General features: G+C 42.6%; 1 protein-coding gene across 2 annotated transcripts in view; it reads left to right on the forward strand.

Moving 5' to 3' along the window:
• Window positions 1–25,579, forward strand: part of LOC126351810 (uncharacterized) — a 584,469-nt gene that overhangs the window by 296,768 nt on the left and 262,122 nt on the right. Inside the window, exon 1 of one of the 2 annotated variants that reach the window (XM_050002636.1) lies at window positions 14,975–15,389. The exons of the other annotated variant lie outside the window; for it this stretch is intronic. Within the exon in view, the coding sequence (XP_049858593.1) occupies window positions 15,207–15,389 (183 nt within the window). The 5' untranslated portion in view covers window positions 14,975–15,206. Of the gene's footprint in view, window positions 1–14,974; window positions 15,390–25,579 lie in introns of those variants that run through there. 2 annotated transcript variants of the gene reach the window in all.

Raw genomic sequence — 25,579 nt, forward strand, 5'->3', positions numbered from 1 at the left:
TCTCACGTCCACTTATGTATTTTTCCATTGCTTTATCTATCTGTTTCATCTTTGCCCTCTCTCCTGGAGGCACGTGTCTAGCAAGACGATAAGAAATATCACGTGTAATGACAATTAAACAATATAGCTTCTCAGCTGCGACCATCAAATAGACAATTATTAAAAAAGTTTCCTATGTTAAATGTGTCATCGCAGTGCATACAGTCATTCATTTTATTTTTTCTGAGTTACGATAAGAGGAAGTATCGATGTCCGTGATTAAAATACTAGAAGATACACATAACATTGATTTCTCTTTAATAAAGCCGACTTTAGTTCTGGAAGGGGTGAATTGTAGCCCTATTAGCATAGCTGATGATTTACTTGTGTGATATAATATTCCTGATTGACAACAAAACTAATTTGAAACTAAGCTGAGAGTGTTTCTTTTGGTAACCTCCTTCCACTCCACAGAAGCATTTCTAATTTATTTATATATTTTATTTTTGTAGTATTAATGAATTTACAACGCATTCCTGTCATTAGAGTATTCAATAGTCTTTAAACTGAAGCGTGCCCACTTACTTGCAGTACATCTTAAATATGCCACCATTTAACGTAGAACTAACCAGGACTACATTAAAAGGACTCAGAACATTTCATGACAAAAAATATTCCACATGTTCAAGACATTAGTCGTTAGACGTTTCCTTCTAGTGTTATCGTGCATAACCAATTCTTGCAGCCATCATAGCGAAGTGCTGAAGTAAATCGTATTCTGTAAACCTTATTTTCATACCTCACACTGTTCGACTTCAAATTCTGTACACTGGTGTATCCCATCGAACCACTTCTAAAGGATCCATGACACACCTCCTTCATAAGACTATCCAGGTATGTTACCGAGGTATTAAAATAATGAACACGATAGTTCCTTCCTCTTTTGGCTGGAGAAACGAGAAAGATTGATAGATACGGCCTGTAAGATGGATTCTGGGACTCTTCCAGGTACATTTTTAATTTGGCAATCAAATGAACTATTGCGTTGTCGTTATGAAGAAGAATCTCATACGACCCCAATTTTGGACATTCTCTCGACATTTCAGGAAAATGTGTTCCAGCATGAAAGTATGGGTTACTAGCTTATAGTAGAGTTAGTCATTCCTCACGTTGACTTAGAATGAAAATATGAAAGGAGCTAATTTCAACAGCCAAGAAGTATTTTTGAAAAAATGGCTGAAGCACAGGAGGCAATGCACATCATTCTTTTGCCCACCCACGTTAATCTCAACTCTGTTGTTGAAGAATTCCGCCTTATGCAAGGCACCATTTTGTAGTTTCGTTTTCAACCAGATACGCTTCAGCACTTTTTGTGCTATGTTCAGTGGGTGTACTTGTTTCTTTTTTTCTGCAAAATCATTGTTACATGTTAACCTCTGAAGGAACATTTGGTACAAAATATTGATATTTTAAATTGATGATTATTGTAAAATATTTTACATTAGTTAGCTTACAGTGCTGAGTTAAGACATGTATCAGTGAGTTGAGGCATTCCATGTTGGTCATTTACGATATGTGTAAAGATTTTAGTTTTATAGTAATACGTTTTCATACCTCACACGCCACTATTGGTTGTTTATGCTGGTAGCTTTAGACTGCAGTGGTACCTGACTGTTACCACCAGTGTAGTTGTTCTTCCAAAGAGCATCCCATATGAGCAAACCATTTGCGCCTTTACCTCTGTTTATTCGTACTTTAGGTACCAGGGCTAGATACGGTTCTGTTTAAAAAAGAATAGCTCAATGTGGTTGTATGATCAAGCCATGCACATCTGCTTTCATCCCCCTCAGCTTATTCGCTGCGAATAATAACTTGTAGTTGTGATACTGCAGTCAAATAGTCTATGCATTGGTTAGAATTGCGAATTAATAAAGTACTCAAAAACACAAAAGAAAAGTTAAATGACTAATCTAATAACAAGGGTTATATTGTAATGTCTGCAATTGCTATAGATGATAGAGAATTATGCTGAATAATGTTTATTCAAGAAAGGACATCTCCAATAAACGGAAAGTGGTCCTATGATACTCAGTTGAAATACAGACAGGAAATACCCTTATCAAATTAACACACAATATGAGGAATAGTAACTCATACTCTGTATATTCTCAGTTCCATACATCAAGCAGCAAAAGTTAGAGTCCCACTCCGGAGCACATTCAGGTTTCTCGAAATATAAAGTGAATTCAGAAGATAAGGTGGTAACAGCTGTTCACCACCCACAGTCAATCACCTATCACCGAATCATGCATTTTGCATCAGGCAAATCTGCCTTCTTCAAGACCTCGACATAAATTGTCCGGAATCGCTCCCTTGAGCTCTTCATTCGAAAAAAAAAGAAAGGTTCAAATGGCTCTGAGCACTATGGGACTTAATATCTGAGGTCATCAGTCCCCTGGTACTTAGAACTACTTAAACCTAACTAACCTAAGGACATCACACACATCCAGGATTCGAACCTGCGACCTTAGCGGTCGCGCGGTTGCAGACTGAAGCGCCTAGAACCGCTCGGCCACACCGGCCGGCATTCGAAAAGTTCCAATCTCCGGTTGATTCCCATAGTGTTACGCTACTACCTGCTTCTTTTTTGGCTGAGGGCTATCCCCACCAAAAATACATCGTTCTTAAGATCTAAAGACGTGATTTGACTCAACATGACCACTTTCCCTACACTAAACTAATATATTACAACAATATTTACATAAAGAAATGTTATAAACATTTGGGTCACTCTCAGAACATTGACAATGAATATAAATAAAGGTTTGTGCATAAATAAGTAAGCCAGTATTCTTGTGCAAATGCGCTCACAATAAATGACCTCAGATTATCGTTAAATATACAATTATTTAGGCCTGGTTGTCAGAAGCGTCTTTTGGTTGTCTTTTCTGTTGTGGTCTCCGCTAACACATGCGACTGAACGCTTTTAAATTGGCACTGTTTTTTAATAGCACTTACAATCAACATTTAAATAAAGCTACTGGCAAAATAGTAAAATCTTCATTAAATAACTACACGTGATGACAATATGAGGTATTGATGCTGCGATCATTTGCTGTTTAAAACTGGAGAATACAAAGTTCTGACAAACATTTAGATATTGAAAAAGTTATAAAAGACGTCATAAGCCAATATACAAAATACACTCCTGGAAATGGAAAAAAGAACACATTGACACCGGTGTGTCAGACCCACCATACTTGCTCCGGACACTGCGAGAGGGCTGTACAAGCAATGATCACACGCACGACACAGCGGGCACACCAGGAACCGCGGTGTTGGCCGTCGAATGGCGCTAGCTGCGCAGCATTTGTGCACCGTCGCCGTCAGTGTCAGCCAGTTTGCCGTGGCATACGGAGCTCCATCACAGTCTTTAACACTGGTAGCATGCCGCGACAGTATGGACGTGAACCGTATGTGCAGCTGACGGACTTTGAGCGAGGGCGTATAGTGGACATGCGGGAGGCCAGGTGGACGTACCGCCGAATTGCTCAACACGTGGGGCGTGAGGTCTCCACAGTACATAGATGTTGTCGCCAGTGGTCGGCGGAAGGTGCACGTGCCCGTCGACCTGGGACCGGACCGCAGCGACGCACGGATGCACGCCAAGACCGTAGGATCCTACACAGTGCCGTGGGGGACCGCACCGCCACTTCCCAGCAAGTTAGGGACACTGTTGCTCCTGGGGTATCGGCGAGGACCATTCGCAACCGTCTCCATGAAGCTGGGCTACGGTCCCGCACACCGTTAGGCCGTCTTCCGCTCACGCCCCAACATCGTGCAGCCCGCTTCCAGTGGTGTCGCGACAGGCGTGAATGGAGGGACGAATGGAGACGTGTCGTCTTCAGCGATGAGAGTCGCTTCTGCCTTGGTGCCAATGATGGTCGTATGCGTGTTTGGCACCGTGCAGGTGAGCGCCCCAATCAGGACTGCATACGACCGAGGCACACAGGGCCAACACCCGGCATCATGGTGTGGGGAGCGATCTCCTACACTGGCCGTACACCTCAGGTGATCGTCGAGGGGACACTGAATAGTGCACGGTACATCCAAACCGTCATCGAACCCATCGTTCTACCATTCCTAGACCGGCAAGGGAACTTGCTGCTCCAATAGGACAATGCACGCCCGCATGTATCCCGTGCCACCCAACGTGCTCTAGAAGGTGTAAGTCAACTACCCTGGCCAGCAAGATCTCCGGATCTGTCCCCCATTGAGCATGTTTGGGGCTGGATGAAGCGTCGTCTCACGCGGTCTGCACGTCCAGCACGAACGCTGGTCCAACTGAGGCGCCAGGTGGAAATGGCAGGGCAAGCCGTTCCACAGAACTACATCCAGCATCTCTACGATCGTCTCCATGGGAGAATAGCAGCCTGCATTGCTGCGAAAGGTGGATATACACTGTACTAGTGCCGACATTGTGCATGCTCTGTTGCCTGTGTCTATGTGCCTGTGGTTCTGTCAGTGTGTTCATGTGATGTATCTGACCCCAGGAATGTGTCAATAAAGTTTCCCCTTCCTGGGACAATGAATTCACGGTGTTCTTATTTCAATTTCCAGGAGTGTAGATCCAGGTGAGTGACTTTCAGGGACGACACCTATCGTGAAATGCTATCATCAGATGTATTGTTTGTTGAAATCGCATGAAGCAATTAAAAGTTGTTAATTCAGAGGTGTGTAGTGAAAATGTTTATTCATTGTGAAATATTAGCTTCAGTAGATTTAAAGATTTTAAAATATTGTTGCGTCATTGAAACAGCCTTATTTTAGTGAGATCGCAGATGCATTCAGATTTTCACTAGTATTTATTTGACTGTGCGTTATTGTCGAATCTCAGAGAGCTGTAATTTAGCCATTTTTAAGGTTCTCTGACCCTCTGCCATTTCTTGGAGCATTTGCACAAAGGGCTCGCGAGTAACAGTTACCCAGATTCCCACCTTCGAGATTTTCCCCATTTCTGGCGACGCAGTTAGTCTTTGTACCTGGAATCACTCGTACGGATAACCTTGCCGGAAGCCGAACTGCCGCGGCGAGTCTCGACACGTGGACCCACTATCATTTAGACGGACAACAAATTCTTCTTACTTCCCACCAATACCTGGCGGCCGATCATCTCGTCTAAATACTCGCAACGTTACAAGATCTACTACACAATTTCCAGCTTGTTATCTGCAAATAGCGAAACGGTTTCTTCACTTTATTAAGTATGTTTGACTAAGAATCGCTATAAATCGGGTTATGAAGCGTGCTACTTACAGTTATTTGATGTGGTTTTCTCCTTTGTTTGTTTCGAGTTAACAAGCTTATTTCTTTCGTTGTTCTCGTTAGACTTGCATTTTTTAGATTTGTTCGCCAAACGGGGAGTTCCCTCGGCCATTACGTTTTAATATGGCTGTGTGGTATTCATGTGTTTCGTGGTATGTTCGTTTGGGATGTGGCGCGCGGATTTGAAGTTTTGTTGACGTATAAGATGTTTAAGTGTGTGTGTGTGTGTGTGTGTGTGTGTGTGTGTGTGTGTGTGTGTGTGTGTCTAAGACAGAGAGAGAGAGAGAGGGGGGGGGGGGGGAGAGAGAGAGAGTGAAATATGGGGAGAGAGGAATTTAATTTTAGAGTGTGATCTTATGCAGTTTTGGATGGGGTTATTTAAATAGTTTTGCTATTGAGACTAAGAAGGTTTTATTGCACAGTGATGTGTGATCGTTTAGTACTTTCTTTCCTTGAGCTAATGATTCTTGGATGTGATACTTTTCGTCTATTGTTAATTTTTGGCATGGGCTGTTACTAGTTTTAAGAAGTTTTAATTCCGTTTCTGTGTTCGTTGGATGATGATTCTGTTTAGGTGATGTACAAACGTTTAGTGTTAGCTATTACCTTTCAGTACTTTGGGTTGTTCTGTATACTTGATTCTAAAATGCCTGCATGTTTGTCCCACATATACGGATTACCAGGAGTTGCAAATTAATTGGTATGTACAAGACTGGCTTTTCTTGTCAGCGTCGAGGCTATTTCTTCCAGGTCTGTTCTGTATTGCGTAACTGGTCCTGTATGACGAAATAAATCTCGGGTGAACAGCCTGGTATGAGTGTACGTAGGACACTCATACCAAGCTGTTCACCCGAGTTTTATTTCGTCATAAAATACGCCTGGAGAAATTGAAGAATCACATGGCTCTGTATGCTACACTGAGTCCTTGTCTCTTTAGTATGTTACCTACCGTTTGTGTGACTCTGTTGTTGTAAGTCATTATGTGCCATTCGTTACTTATTATCCCTTGATTTGTTGTAAATGGTGTTATACCTGCGTGCGTATGTGTGTTTCTGTTTTGCTGTGTATTTCATCTACTGTTTTTACAACATGCCCATTCTCGTGGGCAGCTTGTTTTATTGTATTCAGGTTTTCTGTGTAAACATGTTTGTTCGTAGGTGTTGTGTTCAGTCTACGTTGTAAAGATCTTAAACTGGCTACTTTATGGGTACTGGGGTGATTGGACTGGCTATGGATGATGGTGCTGGTGATTGTAGGTTTTCTAAAAGTTGTGAACTCATGTTTGTTGATTCTCTTATGTCTGGTGATATCTAGGGAACTGAGTTTGTAATCTGTGTTACACTGATGTACGGCTGGTTGGTTTTTTTTTTTAGAACTGGGGTAGAATAGGGAAGGAAATCGAAGAAAGATGAAGATAATGAGAAGTAGTAGAAATAAGAATAACGAGAAACTTAACATCAGGATTGATGGTCACGAAGTAGATGAACTTAAGCAATTCTGCTACCTAGGCAGTAAAATAACCAAGACGGACGGCGCAAGGAGGACATCAAAAGCAGACCAGCAATGGCATAAATGATATTCCTGGCCAAGAGAAGTCTGCTAATATCAAATATCGGTCTTAATTTGAGGAAGAAATTTCTCAGGATGTACGTCTGGAGTACAGCACTGTATGGTAGTGAAACATGGACTGTGGTAAAACCTGAACAGAAGAGAATCGAAATATTTGAGATGTGGTGCTATTGACGAATGTTGAAAATTAAGTGAAATGATAAGGTACGGAATGAGGAGGTTCTACGCAGAATCGGAGAGGAAAGGAACATATGGAAAACACAGATAAGGAGAAGGGACAGGATGATAGGACATCTGTTAAGACATGAGGGAATGACTTCCATGGTACAAGAGGGAGCAGTAGAGGGCAAAAACTGTAGAGGAAGACAGAGATTGGAATACATCCAGCAACTAATTGAAGACGTAGGTTGCAAGTGCTGCTCTGAGATGAAGAGGTTAGCACAGGAGAGGAATTCGTGGCGGGCCTCATCAAACCAGTCAGAAGACAGATAAAAAAAAAAGAAAAAAAAGGAAGGAAGTCGGCCCCGCACTTTAAAAGGAACGCAGGATGGCCGGACGCGGGTTTGAACAGTCGCGTCCTCTCGAATGGCAGTGCAGTGTGCTAATCACTGCGTCACCTCGCTCTCTGACGTGCTGTGTTTCTGAGAGGATAGTGTTTATGTCCTTTTTAATGAAACTATGATACATCTGTTAGAAAAATTATATCGTCTACACATGTATCAAAATTTTATTTTGTACTGCTTTGATATAACCATTTTGTTGAAGATTTGATTTCCTATGTGGTTGATGAAAATGTCAGCTAGGAGGTCACTGATTTGGGATCCCTTAAGTAGACCTTGTTGGGCGTAAAACTTGTTGTTGAATGTGAAGTAGTTTTGCTGTTTAATGCGTGAATGAAAACAAAACTACAAAACGGTCTTGCGAAAGGCGGAGTCTCTCTCTCCATTTTTTTTAGCAAGCATGAAAATAAGAAGACCTACAGCATTCACAAATGATTATTCTACTGTTCAATTTGTTGAGGAAGATCCAGCAACACTGTAATATACAATTTCTGGGGTACGCCCTGTTTGCTCGTTTCTGTGAATACTGTTTACACTGGGGCAGGTATCAGGGAAATGAGGCTTTCGTCATCCCGGAGATGGGCTGGTCTTTCCCTAATCCTTCTAAGTGGGCAGTGGCCGGAACCTACATGGCTGGCTTAAAGGTTTGTGGTTTCCCCTTAATGACCCGTGTTTTCAGACATGCATCGGATACAAATGTCCAAAGGTCCTGTCAGGAGGTAGCACCTTAAGCGCTGTAAGTGAGAGACAGTCAGAACGCTTACAGTCTGTTCCTGATTCTGTTTGTCTGGAAAGCCTAAACTTCGTGGAGCGGTTTCGAGTTCGCGAAATCGATTAGTGAGCCGACAGTCCTCGCGGCTGTGTGTGTGCCCTCTAGGGAGGAGATAGTGTTTCTGAAGGGAGTTTCTGCAGTGGTCAACCAAGCTTTTTTTTCCTGAATGAAAAGTCTATTCGAATGTAAAGTGTGTTCCCGCGAACCATGTCGAATTCTGCTTAGTCACTTTTCGACTTTCTAGGCGAGTGTTGTCGTCTAAGTGGACACGGTCGTGCCCGATAGGCAGGGTCGTAACATCAGATCGCGGAGGCAGTAGCTAACTGGACGGTGGTTCTTTAAAGTGAGGGGCGAAATTAGAGCTTTGACAGGTTCAATTTCCGTGGAAATTTGAGAGTGACGTTTTTATGGGATTTCTTTTTCCTTTACTGCCACTGAAGTGCATTATTGTTTTGTTATGTGGAGATTACTGGTGGAAGTTGTTGGGAGCCACTTGCAGGCCATGTAAAAAGTCTTAGTGGTTTACATCGTCCAGTCCAGTGGTAGAGTCTCGGAATCTTTATGAAAGTAGCTGGATTGGTACAGGGCTTACATTATTGACGTAAAGGTCAGTGAGGAGCTTAACCCTGTCTGGCGGGTCGAAGCGAGGCTGATGACCTTTATTTAGACCGTTTCAAATTGTAGCAGCGCAGAGAATTAATCCGGTTCCGCCAGTAAACGTTTCCGGTTAAATCCGCAGAGCAGTACGTCGAGTAACGCCTACAGTTCGTGGAGTCATCCCGCGGTCGCGAGTGTGAGCTCGCTCGATGTCACGAAAACTTACGGACCAGAGGAACGTTTCGACATGCCTGGTGGTTCGTCTCTGTATAACGTCGATAAAATAGCCCTTCATCACTCTGATTGTGTCGAATATGTTTGGTGTGCCGAAAATAAAGATAATTGTCAAATATTTCTTGAGAGAACTAAAAACTCTGAGTTTTGTGATTTGGGTACCAACAGACAGTACAGTTTTGCATTTTGGAGGCTTTCTGTTCAAAATCTAGAAGTAGCCACCGATTAAGTTTCAACAGTACAACAACTGACCTGCAAGTGCGGCTGGTAATCAGTCTTCGAACAGGAGGGGAACTGCTTCTGACAGCCCGCACTAATTTACACCTTCGAGAAAATATCTTTTCTTCCTGAAGCAAAGTGTGAAATGTTCATGTTCCACTTTCTACTGCCTGGATAACAGCTACCGCATACGGTAAGGGAGGCCTCTGCATTGCTTTTAATACGCTCACACTTTCTAAACATGCTGCAATGAATTCTGCTGGATGCTACTATCAGTGTCTGAAATATAGCCGATTATAACAACGCAAAACTGTGGTGATGAAACTATGACATCGGTCGGGGCTATCCCCTGCAGATAAACAGTTCTCAATCACCAACAAAGCTGAAGTACTGTTACAACGCAGAAATGTGGTCATGAAACTATTGACATCCGTCAGGGCTATCCCCCGCAGATGTACACTTCTCAATCACCAACAAAGCTGAATCACTGTTACTTTCTGAAAGATTAAAATTTTCATATTCTTGATCGGAATCTCACTTTAAATCTATGCAAAGCTTCGTTGGACTGACACAATGTTGTCAGGATGTTCTAGACCTTTCACAGCCTTGGTTAACTCCTTCACATAATCGCACGTGGTATGTTGTCAGGAAAATCACCGGAAGAGAAAGTCATTCGTCAAATACTAAAGAAACAGAATGATGAGGCGCGTCCCTTCTACAGGTTGCACAAATATATTATCTTCAGCGTGAGAAGGAAGAAAGCTTAAGTTTTAACGTCCCATCGACGACTAGGTAGTCAAAGGGGGATTACAGGTTGAAACTGGGAAAGGGTAGGGAAGGATAGCTCCCGAGACCTTCCCAAAGGAAACATCTCGGTGTCCTTCGGCTATTGCAGGGAAACGACGGAAACCCAAATATAGATGGGGCTTTATGGGGAAAACTCACAATTAAACGAGAGGAGATAAATTTCCACAGTATAGTTCCCATAGATACGGGTCAGTGAAGTAGATCAGCACGTACAGGAGCTCAAAATGCAAACAATACAAAAATCATGAAGATCTTCAGCACATAATCATACTCAACACTTTTAGGTATTCATGTTTCATGCCTTACTTCCTTTCTCATTCCTCCATGTATCCTACACGAATAGTAAGGCACTCTCCTGAGATACTAAAAGAGTGTTTCGCAGTTTATGATTAGCATACCGTATCGCTGTGCCGCTTGTATTACTATCTGACGTTTTCATCTGACATGTTCATATTCGTCCTTGCTCCCCTTTTGTATTGATGTCTTTAAGTTCAGATTATAAGGCGCTGCCTTTTCTTTCTCTCTCTAAGAAAAAAATTATAATAACACTTGATTTCTCTGTTGTGCAATCGCAATGTTCAATCACTTATTCATAAAATACGAACTGACATCAATTTTCTGCTACTAAGATATTACAAACAACAAAGCCAACTAGGCAGTAACCATACTGCTTCAAATTTTTTAACTTTTATCACCGAGTCTGCATCATTACGTAATAACACATAAAAATATAGCAACGAGTCAAAATACACTGTAGGTCATAAAATTAAACTAGTAGTGAAAATGATTGTACGTAGTGTAACTAATGGAAATGTGTAATTCATTCGGGCGTGCAGTTCAGCTCCCGTAGCAAGTTAAGTAATGAAATACACCCAGACTCCATTACGTTTAAGCCAGATGTCGTTGCTCACAGTAAGTGATATCATTTTCACCAGTTTCCCCAAATACAGAATGTAGAAATGGGTGGTAAGTTGCTTCAGTTAAACTTGTTGAGAAAATAACATGTTCTAGGAGATGATTACCATCACTCCATCAAACGTCAATATCACGTAAGTTTCCACAGTCCCAGATCTTTCCTTATATCAAAATAATCAATTAATAAAGCAGAATACGTCATATCAGCGGACACTCCGCTGCAGAATGAAAAGTTAATTCTCGTTGAAGCTGCAATAATAAACCAACCTACACTGAAGCGCCAAAAAAACTGCTATAGGCATACGTATTCAATTACAGAAATATGTAAACAGGCAGAATATGACGCTGCGGTCGGCAACGCCTGACAATAATTCTGTCTGTCGCAGTTGTTAGATCGGTTACTGCTGCTACAATGTCAGGGTATAAAGCCTGGAGTAAGTTTAAACGTGGTATTCTAGTCGGCTCACAAGCGATGGGACACAGCATCTCCGAGGTAGCGATCCAGTGGGGATTTTTCCCGTACGATCATTTCATGAGTGTACCGTGAATATCAGGAATCTGGCTAAACATCAAATCTCCGACATCGCTGCAGCCAGAGAAAGATCCTATAAGGACGGGACCAATGACGACTGAAGAGAGTCGTTCAAACTGACAAAAGTGCAACCCTTCCGTAAAATGCAACAGATTTCAATGCACGCCATCAACAAGTGTCAGCGTGCTCACCATTCAGTATCATCGATACGGGCTTTCGGAGCCGAAGGCTATTCGTGTACCCTTGATGACTTCACTACACAAAGCTTTACGCCTTGCCTCAGCCCGTCAACACCGACATTGGGCTGTTGATGACTGGAAACATGTTGCCTGGTCGGACGAGTCTCGTTTCAAATTGTATCGAGCAGATGGACGTGTACGGTTATGGAGACAACCTCATGAATCCATGGACCCTGCATGTCATCAGGGGTCTGTTTAAGCTAGTAGAGGCTCTGTAATGAGGTGAGGCATGCACAGTCAGAGTGATATGGCACCTCTGATACGTCTAGTTGCGACTCTGGCAGGTGACACGTACATAAGCATTCTGTCTGATCACCTGCATCCATTGATGCCCAGTGTGCATTCACGAAGGATTTGGGCAATTCCAGCAGGACAATACGACACCCCACGCGTCCAGAACTGCTACAGAGTGGCTCCAGTGCTCAAACACTTCTGATGGCCACCAAACTCGTCAGTTATGAACATTCTTGAGCATATCTGGTATGCCTTGCAACATGCTGTTCAGAATATATCTCAACCCCCTCGTACTCTTAGGCAATGGACAGCCCTGCTCGATTCATGGCTCAGTTCCCTCCAGCACTACTTCAGACATTAGTCGAGTCCTCGCCACGTTGCGTTGCGGCGCTTCTATGTGCTCGCGGGGACCCTACACGATATTAGGCAGGTGTATCAGTTTATTTGGCTCTTCCGTGTATGTCGGCATCATTAGACTCTTATGTCCGCATATCATACTTTTCAGCACCAACATGCTCAGAATGAGCACTTCCCGTTTCTCGAAAGTGTCGAGAAAGTGCAGCGAAGGTTCTGGTGCGGGTGTCTTGTATTGTGAAACCAATGCTCTTAGGCAAGTCGAGCATCCCTTTCATTGTACCGCTCTTTCCTAAACAGTTAAGTCGATGAACTCAAACAGTTCGTTGTTCTTAATTTAGCCACGACTAACAGGGCTCTCGGAAGGCTTTGGAACAGAAAAGGATCTATCATTTGTCCTTCGGTGTAACGTTCATGACTCATAAACAACGGTAAAAAAAACATGATCCTTAATAAAACCATCTATATGAGTTTTCGTCCATTATGAGTTATCGGCCGTAAAAATTTGTCCTTGAGGTCCTAAAGTACCCTGTAGTCAAATCCCGACGAAGCGATCTCACGCGAAGGTAACCGTTTGAGTTTAGGGATAGGATAAATTAACGTCACCAAAATTTTGCTGATACAGGGAGAAGTGATAGTATAGTTCATGGTATCAGCTCGCACCCCAACATCGGTTGTTATATTTTAGCTCTCTGTGTCGTCTGTGACATTGGCAGCTTTTGCGGTATTGCAGCGCTTGCATTTTTCTGAAGTATGATGCAAATTTTCATTGTCGTCGTTCCGTTATATAGCTAATGGTTGTCTATATTCGCAACTGCGAATACATTTAATGGATTTCATAATGTAGGCACCGCAATGCCTATTCTTTCAGACATGCTTGCACCTCCGAAGGAACATTGCATCGTACTTCAGAACACCACAGGCATAGTAATATCGTATTTATTCGCCGAAACCGGGCAAGCGACTCTGAATTAAAATGTCTCCCGTGTATGGGAATATACATAATGGATGTACGGGTCAGGTTTTAAACACATGGTTGATAGCACATGGAAGTTTGCTTGGACAGCCTAATGGTAAGTTGAGCTGCGATAAGCGGGAAATCCGGTTTCGAGTCCCAGTCTAGCACAAAATTTCGCTATCGTCATTTTTTTACATAGCTGACAGTTGTCGATATCCGCAACTGCGAATACATTTCATGTATATGGTAGCATAATTTCCGTTTCATGGTTATCAGTTATTCATAATAAGGCGTTAATTTCTATGACTTTTTAATATGTTTGTTCAAATAAGGCCTCGTTCAGCCGCTGAGCTCGGTTTCTCTCATTTCCTGCGCAACTCTTAGATTGGATATGATCTACTGTCCTCTTAAATTTCTGCTGATACCAAGAAATTTTTATTACAGATCGTTATGATAGTAAGGTTTTATCTATTGTAACATCAGCCATTAATACTTGATGAAACTACAGTAACAAAACGACAGAGGTTTGCAGGTCATTCACCTGGCTCTTAAATTGCAGTATAAAATGAATAAATCTGCGATATTTATAATTAACATGTTTCCATTGAGAAGGTAGATGGATAGATAATATTTTCAGTAAATAGCTATCAAGCTACTCAGATGGCGGCTTTGTATTTCGAGTGACACACAAAAAAGAAAAAAAAAATGAAGTAAGAAATCACCGCAAATTAAGAGACCCATGAGGAGGAATACGTTCACGGTCATCCATATTACGAACTAAGAAGTAAGGAGGGAATATTTTTCTTCGAATATATCATCCACTTTACTCCGTTTCACATTTTGGCAGATATCCGTATATACTGGATTTCAGTTTTTTTGTCTGATACGTATTGCACCAGAATTATTTTTTTAAAATCCCATTCTCGTTTCTGACCAAGTTTTTCGGTTGGTTTGCTCTGGTTGTAAGGTAAATGTCAGAACTAGAAACCTTCTGCCAAATACACCGAATTGGGACTGCCACTGCACCAGCTCGCCTGCTGTTTGGCCAAATAGTCAATGCCCGTTGCGGGCCATTACTGAAAATGCGCCTTCTACCTGGAGAACGAGACAGAGCTTTAGATACACATCGATAAGGTTTAAATTGATGCCTCCATCGACAATATTAGAACAAGTATAGAAGGAGTTGTTCTGCGTCGAGTTTTTCTTATTGTCGACAGTGCCCTGATAAACTATGCAGGTGGCTAGAAAAGCCGCCTTACGGGCACGTTCGGAACCAGCTTTCATCACCATCGCTATTTTTCCGACAGTATAGCGTCTGGACGCGTCGGGCACTTTCTCCAAACTTCCGCCGCAAAGACGCAACGCTGCGCGCAGTAATCGTGTCGCTTTTTTCCGCAGGCCAATCGCTTTGTGCTAGCCGGAGGGAACGGCGCGCAGCCTGCAACGTATAATCAAGCCCCGCGATCGAGCAGTTTTCAGCCGACGCAGAAGCGTGTACTCCGCAGCGGGACATTTCTTCTGAGAATCTTTCCCTCGCGCGGGCACGACTCCACAGTTTCACTCTCGACTAATTGTGTGAGAATGCAGGCAAACGGCGAACTCGCTAGCTTATGTCCGCGTAACAGCCAGGAAGCGCTCACACGGGACGGACGGTGCTCTTTCGTTGCGCCGCGACGTTTGTTGTCGGCTGGGAAGCCTAGGTCTGGCAGCAGAAGCGCGGGCTTGCGCCACGCCCTGGGAGCGTTTCGGGCGCAGGGAAGGGAGGCGGCCGGGATTCCGGCGGCTGCGTCGCCGTCGCAGCCCACTTGTGGCGAGCCCCCAGTGAAGGGTAGTCGCGGTCAGCGGAGCGTCGCGTCGCAGTGAGCGGAAGGCCGGCCATGCGCTGAGGAAGGCCGGGCTACTCGAGCCAGCGATGGTGAGCCGAAAGTACGCGCTCGCCGCCAGCAGCGACGCGCCAGTGGCCGCCGAACGCGTCTCCAAGTTGCCGCTACCGGAGGCCGCGTCGTCGACCGCCGAAGACGAGCAGCCGCGACAGCGCTTCCAGTATCTCGGGCCGGACGTCAGCCTCGATACCTCTGAGAAGACAGTTCACGCGGTGAGTTTCGTGGATGGCTGGTTGTCGGAATCTGCGATAGTAAATGCTGCGGAATCCTAGTGTGTGTGTGTGTGTGTGTGTGTGTGTGTGTGTGTGTCCGCGTCACAGGGATACCCTGCTTATAAGGGAACCTCCCCATCGCACCCCCCTCAGATTTAGTTATAAGTTGGCACAGTGGATAGGCCTTGAAAAACTGAACACAGATCAATCGAGAAAGTAGGAAGGAGTTGTGTGGAATTATGAAATTATAAATAAGCAAAATATACAAACTGAGTAGTCCATGCGCAAGATAGGCAACATCAAGGATAGTGGGTGCGCCGTGGTTAGCGTGAGCAGCTGCGAAACGAGAGGTCCTTGGTTCAGGTATTCCCTCGAGTGAAATGTTTACTTTTTTATGTTTTGATCACTTTATGGGAGTGATTATCACATCCACAACAAAACCGAAATCGGGCAAGGTAGAAGAATCTTTTTACCCATTCGCCAAGTGTACAAGTTAGGTGGGTCGACAACATACTCCTTTCACGTGACGCACATGTTGTCAACAGTGTCGTATAGAATATATCAGACGTGTTTTCCTGTGGAGGAATCGGTTGACGACCTTGCGATCAAATGTTTTCGGTACCCATTGGAGAGGCACGTCCTTTCGTCTAGTAATCGCACTGTTTTGCTGTGCGGTCGCAAAATACAGACACTAAACTTATTTCAGTGAAAAGAGACGTCAATAAACGAACGGACAGATCATAAGTTTTCTAAAATAAAGAAAGTAAACTTTTCACTCGAGGGAAGCTGCTCACGCTAACCACGGGACCACGGCGCTCCTTAGCTCACACTCTCCTTGATGTGGCCTATGTTGCGCATGGACTGCACAGTTTGTATTTTTTCCTTATTTTTTTTCATAGTTCCACACAACTTCTTCTTGTTTTCTCGATTGTTCTGTGTTCAGTTTTTCAAGGCCTATCCACTGTGCCAACTTATAACTAAATCGGAGTGGGGTGCGATGGGGAGGTTCCCTTGTTAGAATAGTGATGTACCCCACACGGTAGCGTGCTACGACCATCACTGTCAACAATCGTTCTTCCTGCGCACTATTCTCGACTGGAACAGGATAGGGGGCTCTTGGAGTACACGCGTTGTCCCAGGAGAAATGGTCAACATTCAGTGTTTCTCTTCAGGTATTAGGCGAAACAGACTATTACGTTACCCATCGTTGCCAGGGTCGTCCTCCATACCTTTTTCCTTGGCACCTACAGAGTATAGCCTTTAAGGGGAGTCTGTCACTTTCCATTGTTTCTAGGCGTTCGTTTCATTTTCTGCTATAACATATTTTGACTAAAAGTTTTAGTTGTTCCTTGATATCGTTATTCCTTGGTACGTGTCCTACTGTGCAACTACATCGTCTCAGGAATTTCATTTATTCCACAAGCTGCGACATCGTCGCGAAAAAACACAGTGACTTGTATATGTATGTGTAATAAGTGTCCTTTAATTTATGTCTATGATCACAATCTTTTTTGTTTAACAGATTACCGGTTTCGGTCTTTAATGACCATCATCAGATCTGTTTCATAAAAACAAAGTCCTAATGTACTGCAGCCATAGTGGCATCGTCAAATGTTAAATGCAGAATCAGCACCAGCATCGTCAAATACACGAGTCATGTTGTCAGTAAACTCGTGCATGTGATTTGATTTATATGTATGTAACGATGCTGGTGCTGATTCAGCATTTAACATTTGACGATGGCACTATGGCTGCAGTACATTAGGACTTTATTTTTATGAAACAGATCTGATGATGGTTTTTTAATGACCGAAACCGGTAATGTGTTAAACAAAAAAGATAGTGACCATAGACGTAAATTAAAGAAAACTTATTACATATTCATTTAATCCGCCTGAATGCGGCTTTCTTGCTTTTTGCTAATCACTCAGGTTTCGCGTCCACAGAGCAGTGTTGGGACTGCAACTGTTTTGTTGAATTTATCTTTCCTGGTTTTGTTTTTAAGGTTTCTGTTAACTGTTCCACACATCCGGCTGAATTTACTGAGTTAAATTTCTACATATTTGCTGTAGCCATATATGTCACCTTACATCCTAGGCAGCTGAGGTGGTTTACTTGCTCTAAAAATCTTCTTATCTACTGCTGTTTTACTTCTAATATGTTCTTTCCCCCTGAAGGTCCTTGTCTTCGTTTTTTCTGTTCAGATCCCTAGTCAAATTTCGCACTTATTCGTGCAGGTCCTCTTCTCAATCTGCTAGGATCACTGGATCGTGAGCATAAAGTAAGTTTTTAAAAAGAGTTCTCCTGTCTAGGTGTGTAACTTTTGAAATTCTAGTAAACAGGGGCTCATTCATACCTTGAGACCTATGAACAGTGCTACGAGGGTGAGCCAAATGAAAACTTTAAATATTTTTTTAAAAAATTATTTATTGTGCAGAAGTGGTACAAAGCTGTATCACTTTTTAACATAATCTCCCCCACGCTCAATGCAAGTCCTCCAGCGCTTACGAAGTGCATAAATTCCTTTAGAAAAAAATTCTTTTGGTAGTCCGCGCAATCACTTATGCACCACGTGGCTTACCTCTTCGTCAGAACGGAACTTCTTTCCTCCTATTGCAACTCTGAGTAGTCCAGACATCTAGAAATCACTTGGGGCAAGGTCTGGTGAGTATGGTGGATGAGGAAGACACTCAAAATACAGGTCTGTGATTGTTGCAACTGTTGTACGGGCAGTGTGCGGCCTTGCATTGTCATCTTGCAAAAGGACACCTGCTGACAGCAATCCACATCGCTTTGATTTGATTGCAGGCCGTAGATGATTTTTTAGGAGATCTGTGTATGATGCACTGGTGACAGTGGTCCCTCTAGGCATGTAATGCTCCAAAATTACGCCTTTTCCGTCCCAAAAAGAGTGTCAGCATAACCTTCCCTGCTGATGGTTCTGTTCGAAACTTGCTTAGTTTTTGGTGACGAGGAATGGCGCCATTCCTTGCTCGCTCTCTTCGTTTCCGATTGGTGGAAGTGAACCCAGGTTTCGTCCCCAGTATCGATTCTTGCAAGGAAACCATCACCTTCTCGTTCAAAGCGCCGAAGAAGTTCTTCACAAGCATCAACACGTCGTTCTCTCATTTCAGGAGTCGTCTGCCGTGGCACCAATGTTGCAGACGTTTTGTGAAACTGTAGCACATCATCCACAATGTGGTGTGCTGACCCACGACTAATCTATAAACATTCTCCAATGTCATTCAGTGTCACACGGCGGTTTTCTTTCACTATGGCTTCAACTGCTGCAATGTTCTGTGGCGTCACAACTCGTTGTGCTTGACGTGGACGAGGAGCACCTTCCACTGAAGTCACACCATTTGCGAACTTCCTACTCCATTCGTAGACTTGCTCCTGTGACAAACATGCCTCACTGTACTGAGCCTTCATTCGTCGATGAATTTCAATAAGTTTCACACCTTCACTACGCAAAAACCGAATACCAGAACACTGTTTTTCCCTGGTGCAAGTCACAAGTGGGGCGGTCATCTTTATATTGATACTGCGACGGTATGTGTGCATTTGCATTATGCTGCCACCCACAGGCCATTCTGCACGCTGTTTGCAGCATGCTCACCAACTTACAGGATAACGGAGCGAAATTTCGATTTGTTATTACAAATTTAAGGTTTTCATTTGACTCACCCTCGTACGTTTGACATTGTGAAACATGTCTCTTGTACTGAACAAGTGCTCGAAGCTCTTAAGGTATGCATTTTGGAGTCCGTTTTTACTTGACAATTATTTCATGTTTTGGTCCATACTACCTCCTCCCAAAATATGTAGATCAAAGAGCGTGCAGTGGAAGAGATTCGTTTCACTGTGTCGAATATCAACGCATGCTCATAGCTCTGCTAAGCTATACATTTTAGAGCCCATGTTTGCTGGACTTCCTGGCGTCGAAGGATCTTTCCTGGCATGATCCTGAACATTGACCAGATCTCCTGGAACGTCCTAAAGATGTAGATGTATTCGGATATCCAGTCAAATCTCTGAGAAAATATCAACACCGAGAAAATATGCAGCTAACGAAGTGAAATGAAAGGCAGACACGGCGGATTACCCTTTGGCTGCATTATTAATCAGTCGCGACTTGAGTCAGAGCCAAGATTTGGCCGTCAAGGGGAGAAGATGTGGTAACCTAAAACTTCTTATAGACCTATTATGGGCCTTTGTCTTGCGTTAAATTCCAAACCTCCCGCAGGAACGCAGAGTGAAGCCACGCGACGATGTTAATGATGATTCGTCAGTCGAATGGAAACGCTAAGCACCTTTGGTGTTTTTCGAGGGGAGCAGGCTATTTAACGGCATCGTGTTTCACTTTCTTCCTTCTCCCATTGTTATTGTGAATAAGACAAACATAACGCAAACACATCACATGCACTCATGCCTGTTAAAGCACCTGATACGCTATCCCCCTAAGTAGGGTCGACAAGAAATGTCTGCCCATTCCGTAGGTTGAGGTAATTTTCAAAGTATGCTTGTGACGTGAATGTGAGATACTACATAATTTTCCCTTGTATATGAAAATAGTTTCATATATCTTAATAAACGTACATAAAATTTACATGTCTATTGTTGATGTATATAGAGTACGAGGTACTCTCTGTCCGTAAATAGACTAACTGAACAATAATAGAAATACGGGCGTAAAATGCTTCTGAAATGAATACAAGATCCAAAAAATTATAGGTTCACGATAGACAAGAGCTTTAGACAGAAATCAGTCTTCGATAAGAATTAGTCACTCTGACTCTGAGATTGATAATGTTACTAATATATGATGAAAAATAGCCATCTGCCCAGCCTCAAGAATGGTACCAATGACAAAAGTCAATTTAGCTTCGATCTGCTGTAATTGTGGAGTTTGATACGCAAGTCCTATACCAAATTCTGTCTTTCTTTTAGTGTTTCATATTCATTAATTCGTCCCAATGCCTTTCGCCATCTGTGAAAGACCTATGTTGTTGTTGTTGTGGTCTTCAGTCCTGAGACTGGTTTGATGCAGCTCTCCATGCTACTCTATCCTGTGCAAGCTTCTTCATCTCCCAGTACCTACTGCAGCCTACATTCTTCTGAATCTGTTTAGTGTATTCATCTCTTGGCCTCCCTCTACGATTTTTACCCTCCACGCTACCCTCCAATACTAAATCGGTTATCCCTCGATGTCTCAGAACATGTCCTACCAACCGATCCCTTCTTCCAGTCAAGTTGTGCCACAAACTTCTCTTCTCCCCAATTCTATTCAGTACCTCCTCATTAGTTATGTGATCAACCCATCTAATCTTCAGCATTCTTCTGTAGCACCACATTTCGAAAGCTTCTATTCTCTTCTTGTTTAAGCTATTTATCGTCCACGTTTCACTTCCATACATGGCTACACTCCATACAAATACTTTGAGAAATGTCTTCCTGACCCTTAAATCTATACTCGATGTTAACAAATTTCTCTTCTTAAGAAACGCTTTCCTTGCCATTGCCAGTCTACATTTTATATTCTCTCTACTTCGACCATCATCAGTTATTTTGCTCCCCAAATAGCAAAACTCCTTTAATGCTTTAAGTGTCTCATTCCCTAATCTAATTCCCTCAACATCACCCGACTTATTTCGACTACATTCCATTATCCTCGTTTTGCTTTTGTTGATGTTCATCTTATATCCTCCCTTCAAGACACCATCCATTCCGTTCAACTGCTCTTCCAAGTCCTTTGCTGTCTCTGACAGAATTAAAATGTCATCGGCGAACCTCAAAGTTTTTATTTCTTCTCCATGGATTTTAATACCTACTCCGAACTTTTCTTTTGTTTCCTTTATTGCTTGCTCAATATACAGATTGAATAACATCGGGGATATGCTACAACCCTGTCTCACTCCCTTCCCAACCACTGCTTCCCTTTCATACCCATCGACTCTTATAACTGCCATCTGCTTTCTGTACAAATTGTAAATAGCCTTTTGCTCTCTGTATTTTATCCCTGCCATCTTCAGAATTTGAAAGAGAGTATTCCAATCAACATTGTCAAAAGCTTTCTGTAAGTCTACAAATGCTAGAAACGTAGGTTTGCCTTTGCTTAATCTTTCTTCTAAGACAAGTCGTAGGGTCAGTATTGCCTCACGTGTTCCAACATTTCTACGGAATCCAAACTGATCTTCCCCGATGTCGGTTTCTATCAATTTTTCCATTCGTCTGTAAATAATTCGCGTTAGTATTTTGCAGCTGTGACTTATTAAACTGATAGTTCGGTAATTTTCACATCTGTCAACACCTGCGTTCTTAGGGATTGGGATTATTATATTCTTCTTGAAGTTTGAGGGTATTTCGCCTGTCTATGAGACACCAGATAGTAGAGTTTTGTCAGGACTGGCTCTCCCAAGGTTGTCAGTAGTTCTAATGGAATGTTGTCTACTCCGGGGGCCTTGTTTCGACTCAGGTCTTTCAGTGCTCTGTCAAACTCTTCACGCAATATCAAATCTCCCATTTCATCTTCATCTACATCCTCTTCCATTTCCATAATATTTTCCTCAAGTACATCGCCCTTGTATAGGCCCTCTATATACTCCTTCCTCCTTTCTGCTTTCCCTTCTTTGCTTAGAACTGCGTTTCCATTAAAGCTCTTGATATTCATGCAAGTGGTTCTCCTTTCTCCAAGAGTCTCTTTAATTTTCCTGTAGGCAGTATCTATCTTACCCCTCGTGAGATAAGCCTCTACGTTCTTACATTTGTCCTCTAGCCATCCCTGCTTAGCCATTTTGCACTTCCTGCCAATATCATTTTTGAGACGTTTATATTCCTTTTTGCCTGCTTCATTTACTGCATTTTTATATTTTCTCCTATCATCAATTAAATTCAATATTTCTTCTGTTGCCCAAGGGTTTCTACTAGCGCTCGTCTTTTTATCTATTTGATCACCTGCTGTCTTCACTATTTCCTCCCTCAAAGCTACCCATTCTTCTTCTACTGTATTTCTTTCCCCCATTCCTGTCAATTGTTCCCTTATGCTCTCCCTGAAACTCTGTACAATCTCTGGTTCTTTCAGTTTATCCATGTCCCATCTCCTTAAATTCCCACCTTTTTGCAGTTTCTTCAGTTTTAATCTACAGTTCGTAACCAATAGATTGTGATCAGAGTCCACATCTGCCCCTGGAAATGTCTTACAATTTAAAACCTGGTTCCTAAATCTCTGTCTTACCATTATATAATCTATCTGATACCTTTTAGTATCTCCAGGGTTTTTCCATGTATGCAGCCTTCTTTTATGATTCTTAAACCAAGTATTAGCTAAGATTAAGTTATGCTCTGCGCAAAATTCTACCAGGCGGCTTCCTCTTTCATTTCTTAGTCCCAATCCATATCCACCTACTATGTTTCCTTCTCTCCCTTTTCCTACTGATGAATTCCAGTCACCCATGATTACTAAATTTTCGTCTCCCTTCACTACCTGAATAATTTCTTTTATCTCATCATACATTTCATCAATTTATTCGCCATCTGCAGAGCTAGTTGGCATATAAACTTGTACTACTGTAGTAGGTGTCGGCCTATATAATCCATAAATCAAATTTCGTTTTCCAGAACATGACAACTGCATCTTACGACAGTGGCCATTAGATATAATACTACTATTAATGTCACACTTAGTTACTTCTTAACGTTGGTACACGTTCTTCAACTTTAAATCGGTATCACCTTTTGAAGCTATGTCCCTTCATCCAATAAGTAAGATCTTTTTCTGTGGTGAAGGGACCCTCTGCCTCTTAACTGGTTGTCAAAAATGAACCTTCCAAACAGAATTTTGTATGTCATAGCTGGGGAAATAGTTGAAACAATCACCATCATAACTTTATCCTTTCATCTATATGTTCGGAAACTAATTGGGGAGAATTTATCAAAAGTATTATTATTACAAATACCAGTTTTAGTCTACCGAAAACAATGCACCTTCCTGAACAAAAGCATTGTCCTTTGTATGTCCCCAGAGGAGAACAAAATAAATACCACTTTTGCGAAACGCTTGATCGGAGATTGCATTAAAAAGGATTCCTTTTTATGAAAGGTGAGCTCTTGTTCTTCTCGTATTTTCTACACACAAGGTTACATGTAACTTAAATCGAAATGGAAATCTTAGAAAATAAAGATTTTAGATCACATTGTTACCTTTGTTCCATAGTGTCCATTAAAGACCACGTTGACGTTTGAGTTGTTCAGAAACTATGTTTCTGGGGTATAAGGATTATCTGATGTTACTGTGTCCTTGATTTAATTAATTTCGTGAACTGCTTCAAGCCGAGAGAGAGAAACGCAGGTAGTATTTCGTTCTGAAGGAAAGACAAACGCTAAGGGCTGATCAATTATCTTCTCTTTAAAGTTGTATACTTTGCACTAATTTCGCTTAGCAATAATGCTATTTTAGCCCTACCTGTTTTAAGGCCTAATTGGCGTTTCCCATTTAGAAACGTTTTCCTATTTTTACTGACTTGAGATGGTTTTCTGTTTTACGTTTAAACTTTCAGTTCGTTAAAAGTATTTAATATTGCTATTAGTGGGGTTATAACAGGAACAAGAGACATTCCATAATAATTCTTAAGTTTAGTAGATTTCTCCAAACGATACTCATAGTCGGTAAGCCCCATTTCTAAAGAGGACGTTGTCGGATGAACTTAGTGTCCAGGCATGTTTTTTTTGTTTTTTGTTGTTTTTTCTTTTTGCGGGAGGCATTAGAGAATTGTATATGTATTTTCTGCAGGATATATCCCCTAATGATGCATGATTTTTTCTCTATAACTGTCTAAACTGTTTTTAAAAATTCTGTTATCGTATATGAATCTCTCATCGTTTTCTGAAAGCAATATTTAATATCCCACATTAAACACGTGATATTCTGCAATATTGTTTAGGGCAGCGCATTATACATTCATTGTTGCTCCATCGCCTTTTTTAATCCAGATTGATCCTGTTTTACATTGCTGTTCAAATTTCGATTTTAGTATGGAAGTTTAGTCGATTTCTGAGAAAGACAAACAGGAGGAAAATGTGGAAGTGGTGCTCGCATGTCGTTCTAGCTGACAGAATTGCTATCACCAAGGGGTAATATCATTACGCCATTACCATTGCTGCCACATGATACTGTTTGTTAATAACACTATGACACATACAACGCTGCCTGCAGATTTTTAGCAAAATTTGTGCATATGTTTTCAGTCCAGACCGCAAACAATCGTAGGTAACAAAATTTCAGGTGATAAGCTCTCTGGGAGGGGTACTAGCAAAGCTTTAACACGGGCAGACAACAGTCACGGTGCCAGATCACCTTCACCGTTATTTTTGCAGTAACAGAGATCTACTACAAGGAAAACATTCCAACGTCAGTTTGGTAGATTGAACTCAAACATATCACAATGTACCAAACTAAGGTGGGAGTGTATTTCTGACTGTGATCTTCTCTGGCTGTGTCTCTTAATTAACCAATGACAAGTTATCATATTGAGGTGGTGATATGTCCCTGGCGGCCTTTTTCTTGGACTGTATGTTTGATAATGCTATCACGACCTACCTGAATGCGGTAGTTGTCCTCTCATGGCATCAGTCTTTTTAAACCATTCAGTAAAAACAGCAAACCAGTACCTTGTCATTAACTACAGTCAGTTGCAGAGTTTTGTATGTGACAGAACCGCGGTGTTGGCCGTCGAATGGCGCTAGCTGCGCAGCATTTGTGCACCGCCGCCGTCAGTGTCAGCCAGTTTGCCGTGGCATACGGAGCTCCATCGCAGTCTTTAACACTGGTAGCATGCCGCGACAGCGTGGACGTGAACCGTATGTGCAATTGACGGACTTTGAGCGAGGGCGTATAGTGGGCATGCGGGAGGCCGGGTGGACGTACCGCCGAATTGCTCAACACGTGGGGCGTGAGGTCTCCACAGTACATCGATGTTGTCGCCAGTGGTCGGCGGAAGGTGCACGTGCCCGTCGACCTGGGACCGGACCGCAGCGACGCACGGATGCACGCCAAGACCGTAGGATCCTACGCAGTGCCGTAGGGGACCGCACCGCCACTTCCCAGCAAATTAGGGACACTGTTGCTCCTGGGGTATCGGCGAGGACCATTCGCAACCGTCTCCATGAAGCTGGGCTACGGTCCCGCACACCGT

This window comes from Schistocerca gregaria, chromosome 1 (genome assembly GCF_023897955.1).
Source record: "Schistocerca gregaria isolate iqSchGreg1 chromosome 1, iqSchGreg1.2, whole genome shotgun sequence".
NCBI lineage: Eukaryota > Metazoa > Arthropoda > Insecta > Orthoptera > Acrididae > Schistocerca > Schistocerca gregaria.